Here is a 24,962-nt window from a genome sequence, read left to right on the forward strand (position 1 = left end):
AAAATTAAGGGATTAAATATGTTGCGGTGCGGGAAAATGGGAAAAGTTAGGATTTTTATAGAAGTATGTAACCATGTTTTTATAAAATTCATGTTATTTGTTTTGTGTAGTACAATGTGTCATATGTAAAATGCGCTTGAGATCATCAAAAAATATAAATAATTAGCTAATTTATTACAGTTTGCGCCAAACGTGTTTTTATACCCGGTACTCGTAGAGCAGGCAGAAGGAAGCGTTTTCGAACATATAAAGTATATATATTCTTGATCAGGATCAGTAGCCGAGATCTCAGAAACTACAAAAGCTAGAAAGTTGAGATTAAGCATACAGACTCCAGAAACAATTTTGAAAAATGTTTTGAGTCACGTCACGCGGTGACTGCGGGTGGAAAATACCGAACTTATCGGTCAAGTAACTGTTTCTAGATGAGTCAGTTTCATTTAGAAACCACCGAAAGGCACCCTAAGAGAAGACCACAATAAATAAGTGTCCCAAACAAATTTAAAGAATTCGAATTTATTTAATAAAAAATGCATTCTTTATACGTTTCACGTCACGTTTTATACATTTCACGTCCTAAGTTAGAGATTAATTTCGTTGAATACTTAGCTGTGAACTAGAACCAGCATCTGAAATATCTTCTTTAAATCGCGTCCATTTTATAAGTGTTTCTGGAGATCGATATAAAAATATAAGCTTTCCATACAAATCCTCTTCAAGCCGATATTCCTGTGTTTCACGAACTAAATATATATCTGTGCACAACTTCAGGACTCGATCAACATATGGCAAATCCTCAAACATAATTCGCCTGTGCTTATTGGATATTATAGATCGGATAATTCTGGAGACTAAATAAACAAATGTTGTATATAGTCCAATAATCCTAAAATAAAGAGTTATCTGACTAATATAGAAATATATACAATTACAATATGTACACATACCCAGTTTTTTCTAAAAAACTCATAGCAGACGGAAACGATTTATCATTAAACACGTACAGGACGACTCCTTTTTCGCAGTTACTCAATGGTAATGCTGACAAAATATCCCTATAAAATCTGTCTTCGCAATAATCATTCATTTCCCACCAGTTCACTTGATTTGCTGCTTTTTTTTTCAGTATTATTGGACGGTTAAATTTACCTATTAAAATGAAATGGCATATTTAGGTGTCTGCGGGCTTAAAAGTTTAATAGAGTAATTCTGTATTGAAATGTATGTAACAGGTAGAACGAATAGTAAAAAATGTTGCATGTGGAAAGAAAAGTTGAATATACACTTTTGTAACAAAAACACAATTGTTACGGAAAGACACAAAATTTGTTTGGAATTCAAATTGTCCGAAATCTTATGAGCGTATTAAAAGAGAAATCACATCAGATCAGTTGTTAGTTTATTATAACTCAAACTTACCAAAAGTATATGCGGTTTATGGCATATTATCACAAAGGTTCAACAAAGAACTAAATTATGTATTCACGAATTCAGTCCGAGCGTTTAATAAAAAAAATAACACGGTTGGTTTGTGATATATTATTAAACGTTTTATTTATTCCAATAGAGGAAGAACTAGAGCCTTCGGATTATCACTTAGTTGGACAATGCATTTCGAAGTTAAAATGGGCTTTAGCTAAGCTATCGCAATTGATAGCGTACTCAGAACTGAACCACCTTATAGGGACATGTTTGCGTTTATATAGGCTGATTGGGATAGCTTAGGAGTGAAGTTTAAGAGAATTATGTTATAATTGTTTATTAAGAGAGAAGCTCTCAAAAAATATGACAGAGAAGCTCCCGAAAAATAGGAGTAATTGGAGAATCCTGAGACCATTGCGTGGGCGGAAGTTTTTGTTATTTCAGTTGGCCTCGCCAAGTGGTCAAATGTTTACGATTTGTTATTTCGCCACAGAGTCTAAACTTTGGAATATGATGCTGTGCGTAAATGACAGCTAAGCTTAATCGAAGGGCTCTCGATCTTTGATTACATTTTGTTCTTAGACATTAACGTGTGAGTTGTTACAATAGTGTGTGTGGTTTTGTACTTAGACATTAATGTGAGTGTGTGAGTTGGGGAGTTGTGGTTGTAGAAGGGATATGTATATATACATACATATTTTGTGTTACAAAGCTAAGATAGTATTTACTGGGGGAAAAATTCATATAACGCACTGATCATAAACCTTTGCTAGGTAGATTCGATATTCGGGTATCTGTCTGTCCGTCCGTCTGTCCGTTCGTCTGACTCCAGAGACATAGAAGCAGCGCATGTTTGTCGATTCATGTAGGCACGCCCACTCTAACGGCCACAAACCGCCCAAAACTGCCACGCCCACACTTTTGAAAAATAACTTGATATTTTTTCATTTTTGTATTGGTCTTGTAAATTTCTATCGATTTGTCAAAAAACTTTTTATCACGCCCACTCTAACGCCCACAAACCGCCCAAAAATGCCACGCCCACACTTTTGAAAAATGATTTAATATATTTTCATTTTTGTATTGGTCTTGTAAATTTCTATCGATTTGCCAAAAAACTTATTGCCACGCTCACTCTAACGCAAACAAATTGCCCAAAGCTGCCACGCCCACACTTTTGAAAAATGTTATGATATTTTTTCATTTTTGTATTAGTCTTGTTGATTTTTATCGATTTTCCAAAAAAAAATTTCCACGCCCACTCCAACGCCCACAAACCGCCAAAAACTGTCAGTGTTGAAGACTCTCCTTCGCAGTGCACTAGCTGAGTAACGGGTATCAGATAGTCGGGGAACTCGACTATAACGTTCTCTCCGGTTTTTTTTATATATTTTTTAAGGCTTCTGCCGACCGTAACCCCTGCCAGTGCAAGTGTGTGGTGTAACGAACATTTATTGAATACTTCGGCTGGATGTTAAACTCAAGAGAAGTGCAAACGCAAAAATTTTCTCCGGCTGGGCTCGTCGACTATGGGGGGTGGTAATTTAGCTACTTCTCTTGGATTTGATTTTACTAATTATAAAGTTTAAAGTTTGCGTGAAAGGACAAGCCAAAAAATAGGGGCACGGGATAACACCAGTCTTAGTCTGAATACACGGAAAAGGATAGACATTGACAAGAAAAGGAAAATGTTGCACTATATCATCACGAACACCTACTTATCTCAGATGGAATTGAGATACTTTTCGCCCTCCCAACCATGGCCGTTCTATTACCCTATTTATATTCTTAGATTGAACGGCCCCTTCGGTGTTCATGGGTCTCATGGGGTTAAGGTCATGCCGAGTCAAAAATTATGGTTTTTCAAAACATTATAAAAGTTTATTTAAAAGCTAAAAGGAGACGATATATCTGGGAACATGCTAAATTGAATATAAATAATAGGTATAAATAAAAATAGGGATAAATATAAGTGACTATAAAGGTGGATTAAAAATATTATATATAAAACGTTCGATTGTAATTAAGATCATTTAGTAAATAACACAAAAATTAAGCAATAGTTAAATTTGAAAAGCTTCTCATTGTTTTTTTTTTTAATTTTTTATATTCGGCTATAATTTTAAGGCGTGAAGCCGATTCAAGCAAATAGTATTCGGATCAAAATTGAGAGCTTCGATTGCAGCGAACGTTTTGAGCGCATTTGTTAATTTTTTTATTTTTTTTCTGCCTACATAACTCTGTGTCTTCTTTAAGGTTTTATTTGGTTAATTTACTTTGTGGGTTTGCAGAGTCATTTTTAATTTGGGGAAGAAATTGAGGGAAATAGAATTTTAATATAACTTTACTTTTTATATATTTTCCCTCGTTGAAAGCGCTTTCAAGGGCCTGTAAACGCTGCAGAAAATTTTATTGATATTCACTTCTTTTTTTCCAAAATATTTCATATTAAATATTCATATCTCATTTTTTCCAAACGATAGACATATGGGTTTTTATACCGAGCAGAGGCGAACACTCAAAACAAACAAGAACCACTCAATTTTTCTTCGCCCAAGCTTTTTTCTTTCTCTTGGATCTTGCCGTTTTTTTTCTTGCCGGATGTTTTACAAATTTCGCCGGCTGAACACCAAAAAAATAAGAATTAAACTAATTCTACTTAACTAAAATCAGGCCATTTTCGGCCTATAACTTTCTTTATAGTTTTTATACCCGTTACTCGTAGAGTAAAAGGGTATACTAGATTCATTGAAAAGTATGTAACAGGCAGAAGGAAGCGTTTCCGACCATATAAAGTAAATATATTCTTGATCAGGATCAATAGTCGAGTCGATCTGGCCATGTCCGTCTGTCCGTCCGTCTGTCTATCCGTCTGTCCGTCTGTCTATCCGTCTGTCCGTCTGTCTGTCTGTCCGTCCGTATGAACGCTGAGATCAGGAACTACAAAAGCTAGAAAGTTTAGATTAGGCACACAGACTCCAGAGACATAGACGCAGCGCAAGTTTGTCGATTCATGTTGCCACGCCCACTCTAACGCCCACAAACCGCCCAAAACTGCCACGCCCACACTTTTGAAAAATGTTTTGATATTTTTTCATTTTTGTATTGGTCTTGTAAATTTCTATCGATTTGCCAAAAAACGTTTTGCCACGCCCACTCTAACGCCCACAAACCGACCGAAGCTGGCACGCACACACTTTTGAAAAATGTTTAGATATTTTTTCATTTTTGTATTCGTCTTGTAAATTTCTATTGATTTGCCAAAACACTTTTTGCCACGCCCACTCTAACGCCCACAAACCGCCGAAAAGTGTCAGTGTTGAAGACTCTCCTTCGCACTTCCACTAGCTGAGTAACGGGTATCAGATAGTCGGGGAACTCGACTATAGAGTTCTCTCTTGTTTTCTTTAATTTCCTTTCACATTCGGCCACCAATTTTCTCTTTCCTTCTTAGATCTTTTTTTGACGTTTTCTCGGGCCTTAGACTACACCGCTACCTAAGTTTGACGAAAAACCAATACCGGCGCTACAAGATTCGCTTACCCTGCCGTTCTGCAAATCAATGCTTGTTATTTTAACTTTTCACTTTGCCACTGCCCAAACGGGCTTTATAACGTGAACCAATATTATAACTATTACGAAGCAAATCGCACACAACTGCTCTTGACCAAAGTCGGGAGGTGAAAGAAAATCTTAGACGTCACCAATCTGGCTGCCAACCAACCTACTGCCCCTAGGAAAAAGAGAGATGTGCCCCAGAGGAAGTCGACATTTGGGCCTGTTGCTCTCCTCTGCCTTTCTTTTGAGCCACTTCTTTGGTTTGAATCACATCAAGATGGCGCCTATGAATATTCGGTCGTCGATCTTATACTACAAGCGCTACAGTGATTCAAACAACAACCAATATAACATATATTCGCGGCCAAGCCTGGAGAGGATTAAGTAGCGCCAAGCGAAGAAAACCCAATTTTTTATACTCGTTACTCGTAGAGTAAAAGGGTATACTAGATTTGTTGAAAAGTACATATGTAACAGGCAGAAAGAAGCGTTTCCGACCATATAAAGTATATATATTCTTGATCAGGATCAATAGCCGAGTTGATCTGGCCATGTCGGTCTGTCCGTCGAGATCTCAGGAACTACAAAGCTAGAAAGTTGAGATTAAGCATACAGACTCCAGAGACATAGAAGCAGCGCAAGTTTGTCGAATCATGTTTCCACGCCCACTCTTACGCCCACAAACCGCCCAAAACTGCCACGCCCACACTTTTGAAAAATAATTTGATATTTTTTCATTTTTGTATTGTTTTTGTAAATTTCTATCAATTTGTCAAAAAACTTTTTACCACGCCCACAAACCGCCCAAAGGTGCCACGCCCACACTTTTGAAAAATGTTTTGATATTGGTCTTGTAAATTTCTATCGATTTGTCAAAAAACTTTTTGCCACGCCCAATCTAACGCCCACAAACCGCCTAAAGCTGACACGCCCACACTTTTGAAAAATGTATAGATATTTTTTTCATTTTTGTATTAGTCTTGTAAATTTCTATCGATTTGCAAAAAAACTTTTTGCCACGCTCGTTCCAACGCCAACAAACCGAAAAAACTGTCAGTGTTAAAGAGTCTCCTTCGTACTTCCCTAGCTAAGTAACGGGTATCAGATAGTCGGGGAACTCGACTATAGCGTTCTCTCTTGTTATACCCGTTACTCGTAGAGTAAAAGGGTATACTAGATTCGTTGAAAAGTATGTAACAGGCAGAAGGAAGCGTTTCCGACCATATAAAGTATATATTTTCTTGATCAGGATCAATAGCCGAGTCGATCTGGCCATGTCCGTCTGTCCGTTCGTCTGTCCGTCCGTCTGTCCGTCCGTCTGTCCGTCCGTCTGTCCGTCCGTCAGTCCGTCCGTATGAACGTCGAGATCTCAGGAACTACTAAAGCTAGAAAGTTGAGATTAAGCATACAGACTCCAGAGACATAGAAGCAGCGCAAGTTTGTCGAATCATGTTTCCACGCCCACTCTAACGCCCACAAACCGCCCAAAACTGCCACGCCCACACTTTTGAAAAATAATTTGATATTTTTTCATTTTTGTATTGTTTTTGTAAATTTCTATCAATTTGTCAAAAAACTTTTTACCACGCCCACAAACCGCCCAAAGGTGCCACGCCCACACTTTTGAAAAATGTTTTGATATTGGTCTTGTAAATTTCTATCGATTTGTCAAAAAACTTTTTGCCACGCCCAATCTAACGCCCACAAACCGCCTAAAGCTGACACGCCCACACTTTTAAAAAATGTATAGATATTTTTTTCATTTTTGTATTAGTCTTGTAATTTTCTATCGATTTACAGAAAAACTTTTTGCCACGCCCACTCTAACGCCCTCAAACCGCCCAAAGCAGATACGCCCACACTTTTGAAAAATTTTTTTGATATTTTTTCATTTTTATATTGGTCTTGTAAATTTCTATCGATTTGCCAAGAAACGTTCTGCCACGCCCACTATAACGCCTACAAACATCCAAAAACTGTGTTTAAGACTCTCCTTTCCCTTCCACTAGCTGAGTAACGGGTATCAGATAGTCGGGGAACTCGACTACAGCGTTCTCTCTTGTTATACCCGTTACTTGTAGAGTAAAAGGGTATACTAGATTTGTTGAAAAGTATGTAACAGGCAGAAGGAAATATTTTAGTATCTGAACGTCGTCAAAATCGTCTTTTATGAATTCAAATTGTATGTTATAATAGTTAAGAGGTCTTTCTCTTATTGAAATGTGACTTTGGTTGTCTTCTGGTGCACTATGCACCAGAAAGTTCTGCTTGCATAGCATCAGAAAAGACACCGGATCCAAGGCAAGGCCTAGCGTTTTCGTAAAACCGCCTCCATCGTCAAACCTCACGTAAGATTTCCTCATTCTTGGACCTTGCGCCAGATATACCTTTTATCATACCATCCTACGATTCTCAGGAACTCAAGAGAATGCAGCGACTGTGCCCTATGCCGGAATGGACGCTCAAGGTGGCCGCAGTCACACGGATAAATATCGTCAGCAAAGGTGGAGTGGGAGTAAATTTTAAAGGCACACTTTGAAATCTCCCCTGAAGGATGTAATTGGATTTCCCACTTAAAGTACAGTTAATTTTCAAAAAGTACAGTTCTGCGAGATCGTTGAACATTTTTCTTAATGTTTCTTTAAGCTTATCAAACACCTCCAACCTCACATAAAGCTCCTTCTAGTGTTTAACGCTTTCTTTTATTATAAGGGCTGTTCTTGGCATTACTGCATATGATGGCGAAGGATTTAACAGCTGTAAGTGATTTAAATATATAAAGCAGCAAATAATCCAATTCCATAATCCATAATCCAATTCGCGCACTACGTACATTCAATATTGCTAGAGTACAAGTAAGAGTGATAAAGAGAGTTTAGATGCTCTGGCAGTTTCTTGGTTTGGTCACGTAGATAGGAAATAAGCTGACGATATAAATTTGATATCGATATAAATTTTGCCAACTAACTTCAGCAACCTTTTCATGTCTTGTTAAGTCAAAGACGGAGTGGCAGAGAACCACCCCGTTACTCTAAGAGTAAGGGTATACTAGATTCGTTGAAAAGGATGTAACAGGTAGAAGGAAGCGTTTCCGTCCATATGAAGTACACTGGTAGGCACAATTATTTTGACGAAATGTTCTATCGTGTTCCTCAGTACTCTTTGATCAACAGCTTTCAAATAGTGCACAAAAGTTCATAAATAGCATATTAATAATAGCATATAAAAAAAGTAGCAAGAGTTTTGGTTCAAGCTGATCAAAGAGTACTGAGAAACTCGAAAGATAATTTCGTCAAAACAATTGTGCCTACCAGTGTATATGAAGTTTTCCTTTTATGATATTCAATAATAACTGCTTGTAGGAGGGCGTCGTCCTCCAGAGATAAGTTGAGCAAGCTTGTCGAATTTGGGAAATTCCCACGGCGCAAAGAACACCACCGAAGAAGAAGCGGGGGCGTCGAGGGCATGAGTTGTGATTTGTTCGGGTGCATACATGAGACTGACTTGTAGCTTAAAACTAGAGCGGCGCTTTTACCCGCTTTACATCGCTAAAGCGGGCGAGGGTGATCGACGGCAACCGACCGCGGAGCTTGGAGAGCGCTAGTGCTGACAAGTGGGGCGAGCGCGGACAAGAGGGCGAGCGCGGACAAGACCGAAAGATCTGTGCGCAGAGGCGATACAGTGGCCCCTCACATCAACAAAACCAAAAAAATATTTAAAACTTTAACTGAAAATTCGTAGGATTTTTAATCATTTACTGTGGTGCCTCAGTGATAATTCTGTACTGTAAGGGTGGCCGCCAAGGTACATCACATCGTTGTGGAGAACAAATGTTTTTGCTATATAGTTATTTATTTACACTTTTATTTGTTCATTTTATTATTTTATCCACCACCACTCTAATACCACGTTGTAGGTTGCTAGAATTGGGCAAGTCGGAATGATCGAGTCTTTGTTTGCAAATTTTGGCGTTTTTTTCTGCTCGTTCTTAAGCATAGCCACAGTGTTGTAAAACACCAAGTATAGCCATAGAAAGGATCTTTCCGTTTCTAAAATGCAATCGTTGAATCTCACAGCGAAGACTCTATTGTGTGTAGATTAATATATCTTTTAATTTCGGTCAGAATCATTTTTTTTCAGAATGCCTTTAGAGAAGGAGCTTAGACTGGCACGATAATGAGCTTATTGGCCCGTACGATGGTTATACTAACTAAATGATGGTTAATATGATAGAATTCTAGAGTCGGGTTCGACGACTACCCTATACCCACTACCCCGCTAGTGAAACGGCGGAGCAGAAACAATTAAAAAATATCAAAACTGTTTTGGGCGATTTTATAGAGTAGGTGTCAACAAACTTGCGCTTCGTTTATGTCTGTGGAAACTAACTGGTTAATGTCAACATTCTTGCTTTAATAGTTTCAGAGATCTATACGTTAATACAGACGGACATGGCTAGATCCGCTCGGCTATTGATCCTGATCAAGAATATATATACTTTAAATGGTTGGAAACGTTTTCTTTTGCCTCTTACATACTTTTCAACGAATCTACTATACCCTTTTACTCTACGAGTTACGGGTATAAAAATATCACAATTTTAGGCGTGTCAGCTTTGAGCGGCTTGTAGGTGATAAAAAGGGCGTGGCAAGATAAGTTAACAAACTTGAGCTGCGGATGTCTCTGGAATCTGCATGCCGTATCTCAAATTTCTAGGTTTTATAGTTCCTGAAACCATGTCGTTAATACAGACATAGACAGTTCGACTCGGCTATTGGCTTCCTTACACCTGTTATATACTTTTCAAAGAATCTAGTACTTATATCCCTATTCTTCAGAAGTAAGGGGTATAAAAAGTATAATCAAAAATTATGTGAACATTTTTTCGTCTTGTGGGCGTAAAAAACTTTTCCACTTTTGTGGGCGTTACAGTGGCCAAGATATATACAAAAAAAATTTAGCTATTGAGCTTTTTCTATAGCTGTTGCTATTAATAAATAGCCGAAGAACGTTTTGTCTATTTTCCGATACTGTTTATTTGGTTATTATACTGCCAGCTAGGACCGACCAAGAGCTATATCGAATGCACAAGATAAGTCTTTGCCGAAAAACGAAGAAGTGACAATTGGCGGGACAGACAGCGGAATGCTGCGCCCAAGTTTAATGTATGTAGATAACTAAGAGAAGATGGAATGAGCGCCGTACAGATAAATTCGTGTGAGAACAGTGGTTTGCACTGTGGGCATCGCAACTGCTACTACTGACTACTTCTGCTTACAAGATTACAAGTATAAGATAAGTTTACTGCACAGTTTTGGCGGCTGCATACCCCCCAAAAATGAAACAAAAAAAAATATTAATATAAAGTGTCAGCTTGGCTACGTTCTGAGTCGCACTTGCTCAGCATAGGCGTCAATAGAAACTCCTATTTTACAACTTTTAGCTGAGCGTCCATACAAACAGGCAGACTCTACCAAAACCGGGTACCAAATATTTTAAAAAGACTTTTACATTTATGAATGTTGCAAAAGTTGAGTACATACCATCATAGTCCTTAATAAATTTTGCATTAGCTTGCTGTCTTTGCACAGTGAGAAACTTAGGTAAAATGTTTGGTACAATAACTTTCTCATTGGAAAAATCGGCAGACATAAGTCTAACTAGCTTATCCCTCGTATATATTTTGTTCTCCGTTAGTGTATAATTAGTTTCATAGATTACAGCTTCTGGTGTCAAATTACATTTTAAGGTAAGAGTTAAATGTATTTCCAATGGTGCACCTAAATGATTTATAATTGTATAATGCTAAATATACCTTTTTTGCGTTTTATTAAAAAACTCACCATTTTTCAAATCATGTAATAAACGATCTTTATCGGGTGGCGGCATATTCCATAGAGATATGGAGTTTTCATAAAACTTAATAGCGGTAACATCAACCGCGTCATAAAGCATCATAGAATCCGATGCATAGTTGTTTAAAATTATACGGTTAGTTAACTTTTGAAAATCTGCGTTTGAAAATTGAAGAATGTCTGAATTGCTTTGAGATACATATATTGGTTCATAATGATTTATTTTTAGTGCTATATCAGCCTTTTGTGGTATATTAGGCTTACCAACAGTTCCAACAAGTGCAAATAGGAACAGTGGACTCCATATCAGGGCAATGAGAATTAATATAATTGTGCCGCCAATTAGGAGTTTAGAATACAAAGCTTTCGGTTCTCCTCGTAGAACGGGGAAATCTGTATCCATTTGCCTATAGCAGCGTACAATAAATACCGACTGGAAAATGTCTTCCATTTTTATCCATTCCATTACCGTAAGAGTTGTGTCTATGCATACCCAGTCTAACATGGTTCGAAGAATATATAAAAATGGAATTTCCATGTAACTAAGTAAATAATATTTTAATTTTACGCACATAATATAACATACATTTGATAGAAACTTGGGAGAGTAAGGTATCTGATTCACGATAATAGCAATAATTAAATGTCCTCATGAACATGTCCTCTAAAAGGTTTTATTGACAAAAGCCGAATTGTATACATATTTTTGTAAATATCTGCACTAATCAACATTTTGAATATAAAGATTACTTTCATATTTAAAAAACAGTCGTCGCAAAAGAAGAAAGAAATTTAATTATTTAATTGAGTTAAAATATATATTTTTTTATTAGGGTATACGGTTATATCCACTTCCACGTTAGAAAGAAATTTAATTTGTTTTAAAGCTTTATGGAAAATAGCAAAAGCTTTAGATGTACTTTTACAATAAGATATTTAATTTTAAAATATTGAATCCGCTTGTTCTTGCTATCGATCTCTCGTAGGTCCTCCGAAAAATGCTTAGTATTGAGCAAGACAAGGTGTGCAAAAAAGAGTTTTCACGGAGAGAAGTAGAAGATGAACCGGAAAGCTACTTCAAAACCATTAAACAACACTCCAATTTAAAATATTTAGGATCGCAGTAATCTAAAACTACAGTCATAAAAATAAACCTTAAACTAATAACTATGCTATGTGGGATTATGTGAACCGCAAACTAATTTGGGGGCTCAGCAAAGAAAAAAAAAGAAGAACGATCGACGGTGAAATAAGAATTAGAGTTGAAATCAAATACGTAAAAAGCAGAACATAAAGCCAAAAGAAAATCAAACAAGAGTTGGCCAATCCTTTATCCGGAAAAAGTGAAATCGAATACAAGTACACTTTTTTATATCTTGATAACAAACAATGAAATCGGCAAATGAAATCAAGACGACGCTGACAAAATCTGCCTGCGAAGTTACAAAGGTGATCAGAAAACAGTGTATACCGAATTTCGCTTTAAACTTTCGAGATATTTGAAGGCTCAGATCGATCGTTCATTGGCGAGGACAATCTGTCAATAGATGTGTGGGTAAAAGGGTTTGAATACATACGTAGTACGGCTTTTGCATCACGTCCTTGCAAAGATGCTTGCCAACCGTGAGCGTGAATCAACTTGAGTATAGCTGAAAACACCATTGTTAGCTGAATTCAAGTCAGCTATATAAGCTCATATCGGAGAGAAATATTAAAAAAGTTTACAGGAATACGTTTTTCAACTGACAGAGTTAGCTCCCAAAGGAAACATTGAAAACAGTTCTCTGTTTCAACAAATTTATAGAAACACTTAAGTGATACGAGATTCTTCACGAAAAATTCAAAATTGAATATAGGATGTCAATGATAACAATGATAGCAGTTCAGAACATAAACTTCATCAAAGATATAAAATTTTAGAACTTTGGAGCTTAATGGCATAAATCTGCAACTTGTAAAAAGGCATCAAGACTGAAACATGTATTCCGGTACAAGAGCAATCAGTGAAAAAATGGCAGCACCCAACATTTGTAAGATGACACGACTCACGCATTTATGTACATATGTGTTGAATAAACTAACAAAAAAAGTGCACTTAATAATCCAAAGTTAAGGGAGTGAAACATACATCCTAGCGGGTTTCGTAAATCAGACAAAAACAATATCAACCCGCCAGAATCTTTTGATTATATTTTCTTAAGAGAACGTGTAGAGTTTGTAATGAAGTTGGGGCTTGGTAAAGAGTCTTGCAAGTGGAAATAAGTTCATTTCTTAAAATTGATATCGAAGATTACGAAATCGTATTTAAAAGCATTAAAAATACTGCAAGCATCACAGCTAAAGAAACAGTCCACAATATTGTCAAATCATACAATCCGGAGAGCATAAGTTAACAATCATTAAAATGCATTTAATTTTGAATGGCGATACTAATGGTATCATCAAGACTTCCGCGCCAGAATACAGCAATCCAGTGGTTCTGACCAAAAAACGTGACGGACATTGCTTAAGACGAATTATAGGCAAATAAACAAAAATATAAACAGAAAATATATTTTGTTGCCACTCATAAAGGATAAAATGACGTTTTCCAATTCGCCAAGCGTATTGCAACGTAATGTAAACGCTATCTTCAGCGATTTAACAAGCAAAGGAGTGTCAAACGTTGACGACAAAATAAATTAAAACCGAAGAAAGCGCTGTAGAGAACATCACAGAACTTTTTTTATAGCTGCCAAAAGTATAATCTGAAAGCAATTTAAAAATTTTTGTATTCCCATAATATCTGACAAAGGATCTGCATTACTTCGGAGCTATATTGCAGAAACGAATTCATTAAACATCACAACTCGCAGTGGCGCCTTAGATACTTATGGGTTACAAAATTCATAACTCTTAACTGACCCATTAAAAAGTTCGTCAGTAGTGTAAAACAATACATCAACTAACGGATTATTTTCTCAAGTATATGCACATACAAAGAAAATTGTTTTTTACTTAGAGGTGGATATAACCCCCTAAAGATTTTAATTTTTTTTATTTAAAAATTGATAAGAGTTCTGTTGTATTAATCGCAATATAAACAAACTAGCCACTAACTGTTGCTTAACTTAATTATTGTGTACCATTTACTCTAACAGAAATTTCTATCAATATCTGTGAACCACTTTGGCCGCAATTTACATTTTAAATGCTATATAGTTCACCAATGAATATCCTTTTGTAAATACATTACCCAGAATTCGTTTTGGGTAACCACATCTTATTTGGTATGCAGATAGTAACATATGAAGGCATTTTATTAAATAAAATAAAACAGGGGCAGTTTCACCAAAACTGTGTGCTGTTATATAAGGTACCAAGAAGAACATCCAAAAGTGAATTCCCACAACTGAGATGAAGTGAAAAACTATTTTATATATAAGTGCTTTTCGTAGATAAATAGCGCGTTCAGTTACAATTGCAATAAACTGCACGATCAACATCAAAAGAAATGTAAATGGAACTTTGTTTCCTTGAATATACGTCTCCAATACACTAGTGCTATATTTATAACGATACTAACATAATTATAATATTATTACTATTTTATTACTATATTACTATTTATTTATATATATTTATGTATATATATAAAAAACTTTTTTGGTGATTGATTTAATGAAAAAACAAGAGAGAACGCTATAGTCGAGTTCCCCTACCATCTGATACCCGTTACTCAGCTAGTGGAAGTGCGAAGGAGTCTTCAACACTGACAGTTTTTGGTGGTTTATGGGGGTTAGAGTGGGCGTGTCAATAAGTCTTTTGGCAAATCGAGTGAAATTTACAAGACTAATACAAAAATGAAACAAGAGAGAATGCTATAGTCGAGTTCCCCGACTACCTGATACCCGTTACTTAGCTAGTGAAAGTGCGAAGAGAGTCTTCAACACTGACAGTTTTTGGCGGTTTTTGGGCGTTAGAGTGAACGTGGTAAAAAGTTTTTTGGCAAAACGATAGAAATTTACAAGACGAATACAAAAATGAAAAATTTTATTAAAACATTTTTCAAAAGTGTGGGCGTGGCAGCTTTGTGCAGTTTGTGGTGCAGTTTGTGGGAAGTGAAACGCGGAGTCTTTGTCTGCTTTAAAATTCTGTGGTTTTCCCATATCGTTTAAAATTCTAGTAAGGGCTCGTTTTGCCTTTAACCAATCTCTATTGTTTGTTTTAATAGGTGAAGCAAATTTAAAATATACGTCTATACAAGATAATAACTGTTCGTTGTCAGTTGCATAAAAGTCAATAACATAAATTTCGCGTGGGTTATTACTTTTCAGAATTTTCCCGTTACTATGTGGTTTAATGGTTTCTCGATATGCTTTTTGAAAAACTAAAAAGCCTCTGTCGTTTTCCAGGTAAATAACACTGTTATTATTTAAAACGTATTTAATGATATCTTTGGCCTTTGTCAGGGTCATGTCAATGTATTTGATGGTCAGTTTTATTTAGGAAAAGTTTTTCGATGTCTCTACTTGCTTTACAGTATCTTTTATAAATTCAATTCGTCTTGCAAAATAGTTTATGGGTTTTTCTATAATTTCAATGTAGGTTTCGTTGCTTTCTGATGAACTGTGTATTGTTGCTGCTGTTGACATATTTTCTTCTTCGCCTACCATGTTTTTTTTTCTTTTTTCAATTTTGACGCTTATCTTGTTTATCTTCTGAATATTTGATTTTGAAATTATATTCACTAAGTCTAATTTGCCAACGTTTTAATTTTATGTTAGGTCCCTAATATTATTTAGCTAAACAAGGGGTTTGTGATCGCTCAAAATCTCAATGGGCGGAAATATTTGGTTGCCCAAACCATAGCTAGTAGTTCCTTTTCAATAGTGCTATTTTTTTTTCATGATCATTTAATGTTCTGCTTGCAAAGCTTACTGGTTTATTGTCTTGCGATAACACGGCTCCTATGGCGAAATTTGCTTGCGTCAGTAGTGACTTAAAATTTTTTTGTGAAATCAGGGCAAATCAAAATTGGGTCGTTCATTATAAGTGTTTTCAATTTTTCAAATGATTTATTGTATTCTTATTTTTTTGTGAAAAGAAGAAAGCGCAAAAGCTTAATGTAGGTAGATAACAAGAGAAGAAGGAATGAGGACAAGGACAGATAAATTCATGGCGGAACAGCGGTTTGCACTATGGGCATCGCAACTGCTACTACTGACTACTTCGGCTTACAATATTACAAGTATAAGATTAGATTCTCGTCGTTCCCTGGGGGTAGAACGACGTTGTCCACGGCTACGCCAGGCTTTGGGGTGCGCCACTTGAAGCGCTGCTGGAGCAACGTTAAGTATTCTTCCTTCCATCGCGACCAAAAGATTTGCTGAAGAAAGGAGATGCGCTGCCAAGAGTCAAGCCGATTATAGTCTAGGCCCGTTATATCTGGCTGGTCAAACGACGAAGGCGGACCACCATTGAGAAAATACGCCGGAGTGAGTATGTCCAGATTGACAGGGTTCTCTGAAATGGAAACCACAGCGGGGTAGAAATTATGCTTGGTCGTTGTCACCTCCGACCGTGGAGGGATGAACCGCCAGTCTATCGTCTCCGAAAGGCAAAAATTATCAACGGAGCCTTGATGCTCGCTGCTGAAGTTCCAGAAGTTCATTCTTGGTGCCAACAAAATTGGTGGCGTTGTCTGACCAAATTCGCTTCGGCTTCCGCCGGGTGCATATGAACCCATTGAGTCCGCACAGAAACGCAACTGTCGAGAGATCCTTGATCAGCTCCAGGTGTACTGCCTTGGTTGCAAAGCATATAAATACGCAGACGTATCATTTAACCGCAGGCTTGTTGCGAGTATCCGACTTGTGAAAGAAGGGTCCACAGAAGCCTATACCAGCAACCTGAAAAGCGTAAGATTCCTCCAGCGCTCCTTGGGAAGATCCGCCATTATGTGCTCTATCAGCCGCGGCTTAATCCGAAAACATCTGATGCATCTATTCACGGCCTTGGTAACCGACTTCCTCGCCCCAATAGGCCAATATTGGGATCGAATTGCACCCAGAAAAGCTCGAGGTCCGGCATGAAGATTGGTTTCATGGTAATGCTAAATAAATACCAGAGTCACAGGATGGGACCTTGGAAGGATTTTCGGGTGGCGGCCATCAAAGCCCAATGACGAATTCCGGAGGCGACCGCCTACTTTAAGAAGTCCAAATTGGATATGACGAGGACTAGACGAGGAAACTCTTTCCAGCGATGTTAGGGAATGCATGTCCTTCCATAACTGCGCGCGCTGCACCAAACGCAGCATCATCTGAGTAACCTCTTGAATGTGTGAGACGGTGAGCCCAGGATGACGAATTCCATTACAAAATTTGTAAATGTAAGCAAACACTCGTTGTAGTGAGGGCTAAGCATTTGCAAATTTGGAGCTAACAATTACATCCACGTACGGCGACTTTACGATGAACACACTTCGACGAAGTTCAAGCACCGCTTTGTCAGGTCAAACAGCTGTTGGCTAATCTCTTTTAGGCTCCATAAGATAGGCGAGTCCATGCGCCCAGAGTGACGACTCGCTAAGCTCAGACGGGAGGGATCCTCTTGATAAGATTTCAGTTGGATTTAACGCTGTTGGAACATTACACCAAGCCGTGGCATCTGTCAGCTCCTGAATGGCAGGAACCCTATTTGCCACAAATATGTCGAGTCGAGTCGCACCAACAATAGTAGCGTCCTTTAAATACTTTCAAGCCATCTATATCCCTCATGATTTTAGCCAGAAGATCCCCACCACAAAGCTCAAGCATTGGTACTGTTATGGTCAACGGAGCTATGCGCGACTTCGAACAAAGCAAATGGCAAAAACGTTGCTCCCCTTTAGAAATCACATAAGCGCAGGCTCAATAGGTATCAATGCTTGCATCGCAAAAACTATGCACCCCAAGGCCAGACTCTGAGCTAAAAACAAACCGAGGGAAACTAACATGACATATCCTTTAAAAACTGCGACATATATCAAGCCATTTCGTGTTATGGGCTTCCGGGAAGCTTTCATCCCAGGACAGCTTTTCCTTGCAGAGCTGCTGCAAAAAGATTTTACACCTTGTGATTACAGGACCGACCAGGCCGAGAGGATCGTAAGATTAAGAAATCGCAGACAAAACAGAGCGCCTGCAGGGTCTCAATGGCGATTGAAAGGCAGAGAACGAAAACAATAGCTGGCCGGAGGCGGGATCCCAAGCAAGACATAAAGTTTTGGAGAAATCGCTACCATCTTCAAACTTCATGAACGACTCCTTGTCCTCGGCGGGCACACCCTCCAGCACAAGCGGAATGTTAGAGCACCATTTCCTTAGCTTGAGCTTGCCCTTCGCAAGAATGCCAGCCGTCTGCTGCATTATGCTGGAAGTATCCTTTACGTTCCGGAGCCAGAGATGGAGATAAGATCATCCACGTAAAAAGCACGCCGAAGGATTTCTGATCCAATGGGAAACGCTGCCTGCTCATCGATTGACAACTGCTGCATAGCCCTCACGGACAAGAAGGAGGCTAGTTTGGTGCCGTAAGTAACTGTGTCGTGTTTGTATACTTGGAGGTTAACGATCGGGGAGTCCCTCCACACAATGCACTACAAATAGCTATCTTCTTTCGAGACCCTTACACATCGGTACATTTTACATATGTCTCCTGTAACGGCAACTGGGTGTGAGCGAAATCGAATTAGGATGTGAAATAGCTTGGGCTGGATGAACGCGACAGCCATTAACACATCGTTAAGCGAGTAACCAGTGGAAGTGGCAGCTGATCCGTCAAAGACAACGCGAAGCTTGGTGGCAGAGCTGTCCTCCTTCATGACGCAGTGATGTGGTAAAAAATATCGGCACGAGCTGACTTCGAAAGCAGGCAAAGCGACATATGTCCCAGATAACAATATTCCTTCATGAACGCCGCATATTTAACCTTCAAGCCAGGGTGTTTAGTAAGCTTCCTTTCCAGCGACAAGAATCTCCGAACAGCCTGAGAATAGGAATCGCCTAAAGAATCCAAATGGAGTTTTAGCGGCAAACGTACCGAGTAATCGCCAGCTGGCAATCGGGTGTAATTTTTAACAAAGTGGGCCTCGCAATCTAGCTCCTCCTTTGTGGCTTGAACTATTGGGCCGGGTCAATTTTCTACCTCCCAAAAGCGCTGCAGAAGCGAATCAAGTGCAACATCAATGCTGGCTGAAAAAGGAACGCGTGAATCTATTAAGCTATTTCCGCGCGCAATGTTTAGCTATTATGCTTTTTCAATAGCTGTTGCGAGAAATAAATAGCCGAAGAACGTTTTGTCTATTTTCCGATACTTTTTATTTGGTTATTATACTGCCAGCTAGGCTCGACCAAGAGCTATATCGAATGCAGAAGTTAAGTCTTTGCCGAAAAACGAAGAAGTGACAATTGGCGTCACAGACAGCCGAATGCTGCGGCCAGGCTTAGTGTAGGTAGATAACAAGAGAAAAAGGAATGAGCGCCGTACAGATAAATTCGTGCGAGAACCGCGGGTTTGCACTATGGGCATCGCAACTGCTACTACTGACTACTTCGGCTTACAATATTAAGAGTATAAGATTAGTCTACCCCACAGTTTTGGTGGCTACATTACCCAACAGGAATAAAGGGGCGAATGAACCGTCGGTTGTGGTGAGTGTTTTTGATTTGATTAATGTTTGTATGTTTATAGCTGTTAGTTGAGTTAAGTGTTGGTTGACTACCGGATATTTTTGAAACCGTATAGACCTTCTTGTTGTGCGGTTTGCTTTAATTTTTGAACGATTGAAATGTCATATCTTGCTAAGGTCATGAGCAACCTGTCGGGGAGTGTATTTTGTATAGTAGTTGCCATTGCTTGTGTACAGCATCAAACATTCTCTAATGCTAACTTATTTATAATTACAGTTGACTTATCTTCTAATTGTTCTAATTGTTCTAGAGTTGTCGGTAATGCCCAGTTTGACTGCGTGTACCGCAGCTTGGCAGTGACCTGTAAGAATTCCCACTAACAGTCTGCAGTCTTTCCTTGGAAGATGCAGCACGTAGTGACTGAGTTTTGCGTTGCGCTCTTTGCGCATGTTTTTTGAAATTTTGCAGGTGGTAGAAGTTCTTCTCCATCTGCTTTTGGCTCGTGCGTCGGCCCGTCTTTCCAGTTCGCTTTGAAGCGTTCTAAGGGAGACAGGAGTCGCAAGTCCATCGCCTTCCTTTGCAAGTTCGTCTGCCGTCTTATTACCATCGATGCCCTGGTGGCTGGGAACCCAGTAGATCCTCACTGACGTGGTCGTGCTAAGGATATATAGTGCCTCCCTGCTTGCCAGTACACTTTTGGAACTGACTGCTGACGATTGCATGTATATTATCGCCGCTTGACTGTCTACGAACAAGTTGACCGCTTCATGTGGCCGGTCAATGCTCTGCGCAAGCTCTGCTGCTTTCCCTATGGCGAATACTTCCGCGTGGAATATGCTGCATTGGCTTTGTAGCTTATACGACAGACTCATTTCAGGCTCTGTACAGTATATGCCCGCTCCAACTCCTCCTTCCATCATAGACTCCATACATCAGAGTTGGACGCACCACCGAGATGTAAACCCAGTGCATTAGAGCGGGTAAGAGGCCCCATGTGCTGCTAAGCAACTTCTTGGATGCATATAGCGCTATGGTGGCCTTTTCCACCATCTCTAGTACATTGGGCTTCCATGTCAGCTTGCTGTGTAAAACAATTCAAAGGTACTTGACTTGTGTCTTCGGGCTTAGCCTGGATGAGTTAATCTTCGTCTTGTCCGCGTTTATAGTGAGTCCTACCCTCTTCGCCCACTCACATATCTCCCTGAGCGTTGATTTCATAATCGAGCTGTGTCGATGAACAGACTCCCGTATTAATTATGCTTAAGTCGTCAGCATAGGCTGTTATCTTTGCGGTCTTCCTTTCGAATCTCTTGATCAGGTCACCTACCGCCAGATTCCACAGGAGAGGCGACAGGACCCCGCCTTGCGGCGTGCCCCTATGTGCTCCTTTCACCATAGAGGCGGTGCCCCAATGGGATTGTACCCGTCTACACCTTAGAAGATTTCTTGTCCACAAACTGATAGCGGGGGGCGTGTTGGCCGCTTCTAGGCGATCCATTATAGCGTCAGTGGTCACGTTGTTGAATGCTCCGGATATATCCACAAACACTCCGAGAGCATATTTTTGGTTGGATGACAGTAGTCGTCTTGCATCATTTCTGATGTATATGTCCAGCAGCTTTTCTATCGTCCTGAGTAAGAAAGAGGTGACACTAATCAGCCTGTAATCCTTGCGGCTCATATGGCTGAACTTCCCTGCTTTTGGCAGGAAGGCAATCCTAGGGGTCCTCCATTGGATTCTTCTTGTAATCCCTGAGTAGGATCTTGTATTCCCCATTGATTATATCATTATTCGCGTCTTTGGCGATTTCTCGGAGGTTATTGCGTAAAAGCGAAAGATTACCACTCCACCAGGGTGGCCTGGTTCTATTCCTGGCTCTAGATGTCAGGCATGCTGCGCGTTGCGCATCTAACAATTACCTGAAGAGGGTCTCTAGGGACTTTGCTGTCTTCAGCGGATTTGACTAGGCCCGGGCCAGTCGCGAGTCGTGTCAAGATTGTCTTCTTGAACTTCCCCCAGTTAGTGTTCCGGCGGTTTCTGAAAGAGGTTGGTTTTGGGAGAGTGTTTTAATTCGCATAGGAATTGTATGTACTTATGGTCTAAGAAAGATGGTCTCTCAAGGACTCTCCATTCTGAAACCGTAGTACTTTGTCCCCTTACGAGTGTTAGGTCTAGCACGTTTGAGGAGGTGGGGCCAACAAAGGTGTGCTCTTCCCCCACGTTAACTATGCATAGGTTGATTGATAGGCATCCCGTACCCTGGATAGAGGATGTCCTCCGTCCCTTATTTATCTGGAGGACTGCACTCTGGCCCCCCCTCCTTGGGTGATGGTGCAGAACCTTCCAGTCCGCGGTTGATATATCCGGATTCTTCCGCTGCAGTAGCTTCAGCGCCCGGTCCCCTTGGTTTGCGATGGGAAAGAGAACCTTCACCTTAGTAATGGTCGGGACTAGCTCCCCGTCCACCACCTCTAGCTGGCCCCCCCCCCACCACTCCTCCAATTGGCAGACCGTTTGCGTCAGCCACTTTCTCGTGGGGTCATCTAAGCACTTCAGGATTTTGACCCCGGCCACCCAACACCATCAAATGTGGGCATGGGGGCCTCAGGAGCTTCCTCCATCCGTGCAAACAATGTGCCACGATCAAGTGTCGTTTGGTCGCCTCACTGACTTTAAGCCTCTTCTCGGGCTTCTTCGCTTTCTGGGGGGGAGGGCCTACCTCCTGTTGGCGAGTCCACACGTTGATGCCATGTTGGGGAGGTTGGCGAAGTGCAGCCGGCCCTCTGCGACCCTTTGCTCGGCCCAGGTTAGCTTTGCCTTCTTCTGTGGGGACAGGGCGGATTTCCCTTGAGGCGGCTCAGGATGCGAAGGGCGGCTTTATATTGCGCCTTAGCCTTCATCCCCTCGCTTGAACGCTTCGGCCCGTCCCTGCGCGGGGAGCTCGTGCCTGGTTTCGGCGAGCGGAGGAGGATTTCCTCCTCTTCTTTAGAGATCTGTCCAGGTCCGAGTCTGTATCGGCTATGGCACCTTAGCGGCTTAGCCTCCCTTGAGTCGTTGTTGTTGGGGCAGTAGCATTGCAACTGACATGACCTGCTCCCGTCAAATCAGAGGTTTGACCGCTGGCGACACGCAGAGAGGATTGCTCCCCTTCGTGCCCGCCGATGGTAGCAATCACGCCTTTGGGGTAACATCCCTGCCCGAGTTGAGTTGCTTATGCTGTCTATCTTACAAAGAACCCTTGGTTAGTTTTCCGGGAATAGAAGTAAGTTACCCTTAAAAGAAGTGCGATACAATCTTCCTAGTAGTTCCTCCAGGGGCGTATGAGTCTTGAATTCCGTGATTAAATATGATCGCCTTCTGTCGAACGTCGTTCGAAGGGTATAAGTTCAACAGGTATTCAATACGTCTGATGAACGAGCTGAGATTTGATGGGTCTCCAGAGAATTGCGTTACTTGGCGTATTTGCCAAAGTAATTGAGACAGATTTTCCGCTGTTAACGCCATTTTAGTTATATGTATACGTTACTTTCAATTCTTGTTTACAGACTGCTACAGTATGTCGAGACTTATGCCTTAAGTGAAGTGCACTGTTTTAACTTTTTGTTGTTTTATACAATAGTAGCGGTCGCACTTTTGATTAGGTCAATAGAGTGAAAGGGTATACTAGATTTGCTGAAAAGTACGTAACAGGTGAGCGGAACCGTTTCCGACATTGTACAACGAATCTAGTTTACCCTTTTATTCTACGAGTAACGGGTATAAACATTGTGACTGAGTGCCGAGGGCCGCTGACGTGTGTCGTACGGATCGATTCACGAGAATATAGACGCGATAACAAAAGAGTATAGAAATGAGGAAATGTATAGATATTAGTAAGATCTAATTACATTGATTCCTTCAAGAGAGACAGAGAGTCAAGATTAGAGATAATAGAAGAAAGTCTATTATAGTCAGAACATAATACTGCGTAGGGGTGCATGCAACTCAAAGTTAAATCTACTATGATTTAAGACTGTGGATAAGTAGTTTCTAGTGTATCTGCTCGGAACAGAAAATTTAGGCAAATAACCAAGTCGGTACTATCAACTTCACCACAAATAAGATCGAATTTTAAGTTTAAATGAAAAGAAATGTCCTTATACTGGAGGCATAATTAAACATCGTCTGCGTACATAGTAGACGTGAATGTGTTATTCCAAAGGAAAGGTCGTTTATAAATAAGGAAAAAATGGGAGACTCCGGATGCGACTCGGAGAATGCAAGAAAGAGAATTCTTAAATAGGACCCGTTGCGTTTTTCCATTCAGTAAATCAAGTTTCTTTACTAGAAGATAATGATTATTGTTTCATAAAACCATGCTGACAGGGTGATATAATGGACCTACAAATGCTGGAAATGAGGAGTAATAACATTTTCAAAAAGCTTTGGGACAGTTGAAAATTTAGAGATTCTTCTGTAATCGCTCGCATCCAATTTGTTACATTCGTTATGGAGAGGTATCACAAAGGACTTCTTTTATATAGGGGGTACTGCGAAGATTCCAGAGATAAGGTAAACAATTTTAGTAGAGGCTTGCGCAAGGCTTTCGCCCACAATCTAAGCACACAGCCGGGGACTCCTTCGAGGCTGACTGGCTTAACACGCTGAAGATCGTAAAGCAGTGATTCGTTTAAAGTGGGACAAAATATTTAATTTCACGTTGAAACCACGAGTACGGCTGAAGTTTACATTTCTTAGGTGTGTCAACTCTTTGTTAAACCAAAAAGGTTAGTTAGAGATAAACGGATAGTAAATTGGAACACAAGAGTTAAAATATGATTGAATTGTGGTATAAATTATTATGTTGCTGGAGTAAAGACTAATTAAATTCAGATATAAAATTATTGAGCCTCAGAATGCTTGCCTTGCGAAAGCTATGAATTTGTTTGGATGACTTCTCAAATTTCTCTTTTATTACGGCACCGATGTTGATTGTCACCTCGAAAATAGGATAATATGGATGGATAGGATATATGGAGTAAGAATTGCTACTCTGAACAGAAACACACTTTCAGAACTTATAACAAAGCATAGAGGCATTAATCGACCGAAAGAATTTCTAATATAATTAAGACGTCAATAAAGTTTAAATGTGTATCGTACACAGAAAAAAGTTTTAGTATTTATTCACGAATTTACATATACTAATTATATTAATTATAACAAATTGCCGCGTGTAAGAGGCCAAGCTAAGAAGCAGCGATGGATGCCGTGGTCGTCGAGAATAGAGAAGGCCTCTCACGATCTCGATAATTGTTACCGCCGTAATTTAAATTCAACTAGGCAAAAAAGGCGTAACTCTGAAAACCTTAGGAAAAAATGTTACCCATGCGTTACCCAGTTTTACATCGGCGATTATTGGATAGGGAAACACTTGTACGAAACTTGAGGAAACACTAACGAAGGAGAAAGAACAAAGTTTTTTTTAAAGCT

The 24,962-nt window shown here is 39.7% G+C and overlaps 1 protein-coding gene and 1 long non-coding RNA gene across 2 annotated transcripts; one reads left to right on the forward strand and one right to left on the reverse strand.

Moving 5' to 3' along the window:
• Positions 1 to 515: 515 nt before the first annotated feature.
• Positions 516 to 14,388, reverse strand: LOC120322338 (piezo-type mechanosensitive ion channel component-like). Its single transcript, XM_039377387.1, has 6 exons — positions 14,019 to 14,388; positions 11,100 to 11,377; positions 10,824 to 10,991; positions 10,524 to 10,760; positions 948 to 1,149; positions 516 to 886 (listed from the first exon to the last, which is right to left on the reverse strand). The coding sequence occupies exons 1-6, from the start codon at positions 14,318 to 14,320 to the stop codon at positions 589 to 591; spliced, it is 1,485 nt and encodes a 494-aa protein (XP_039233321.1). The 5' UTR covers positions 14,321 to 14,388; the 3' UTR covers positions 516 to 588.
• Positions 7,004 to 7,673, forward strand: LOC120322340. The gene is made up of 2 exons (XR_005562118.1): positions 7,004 to 7,328; positions 7,397 to 7,673. It is a non-coding gene; the product is annotated as an uncharacterized LOC120322340 (long non-coding RNA).
• Positions 14,389 to 24,962: the final 10,574 nt, after the last annotated feature.

This window comes from Drosophila yakuba, unplaced genomic scaffold, assembly GCF_016746365.2.
Source record: "Drosophila yakuba strain Tai18E2 unplaced genomic scaffold, Prin_Dyak_Tai18E2_2.1 Segkk5_quiver_pilon_scaf, whole genome shotgun sequence".
Taxonomy (NCBI): Eukaryota; Metazoa; Arthropoda; class Insecta; order Diptera; family Drosophilidae; genus Drosophila; species Drosophila yakuba.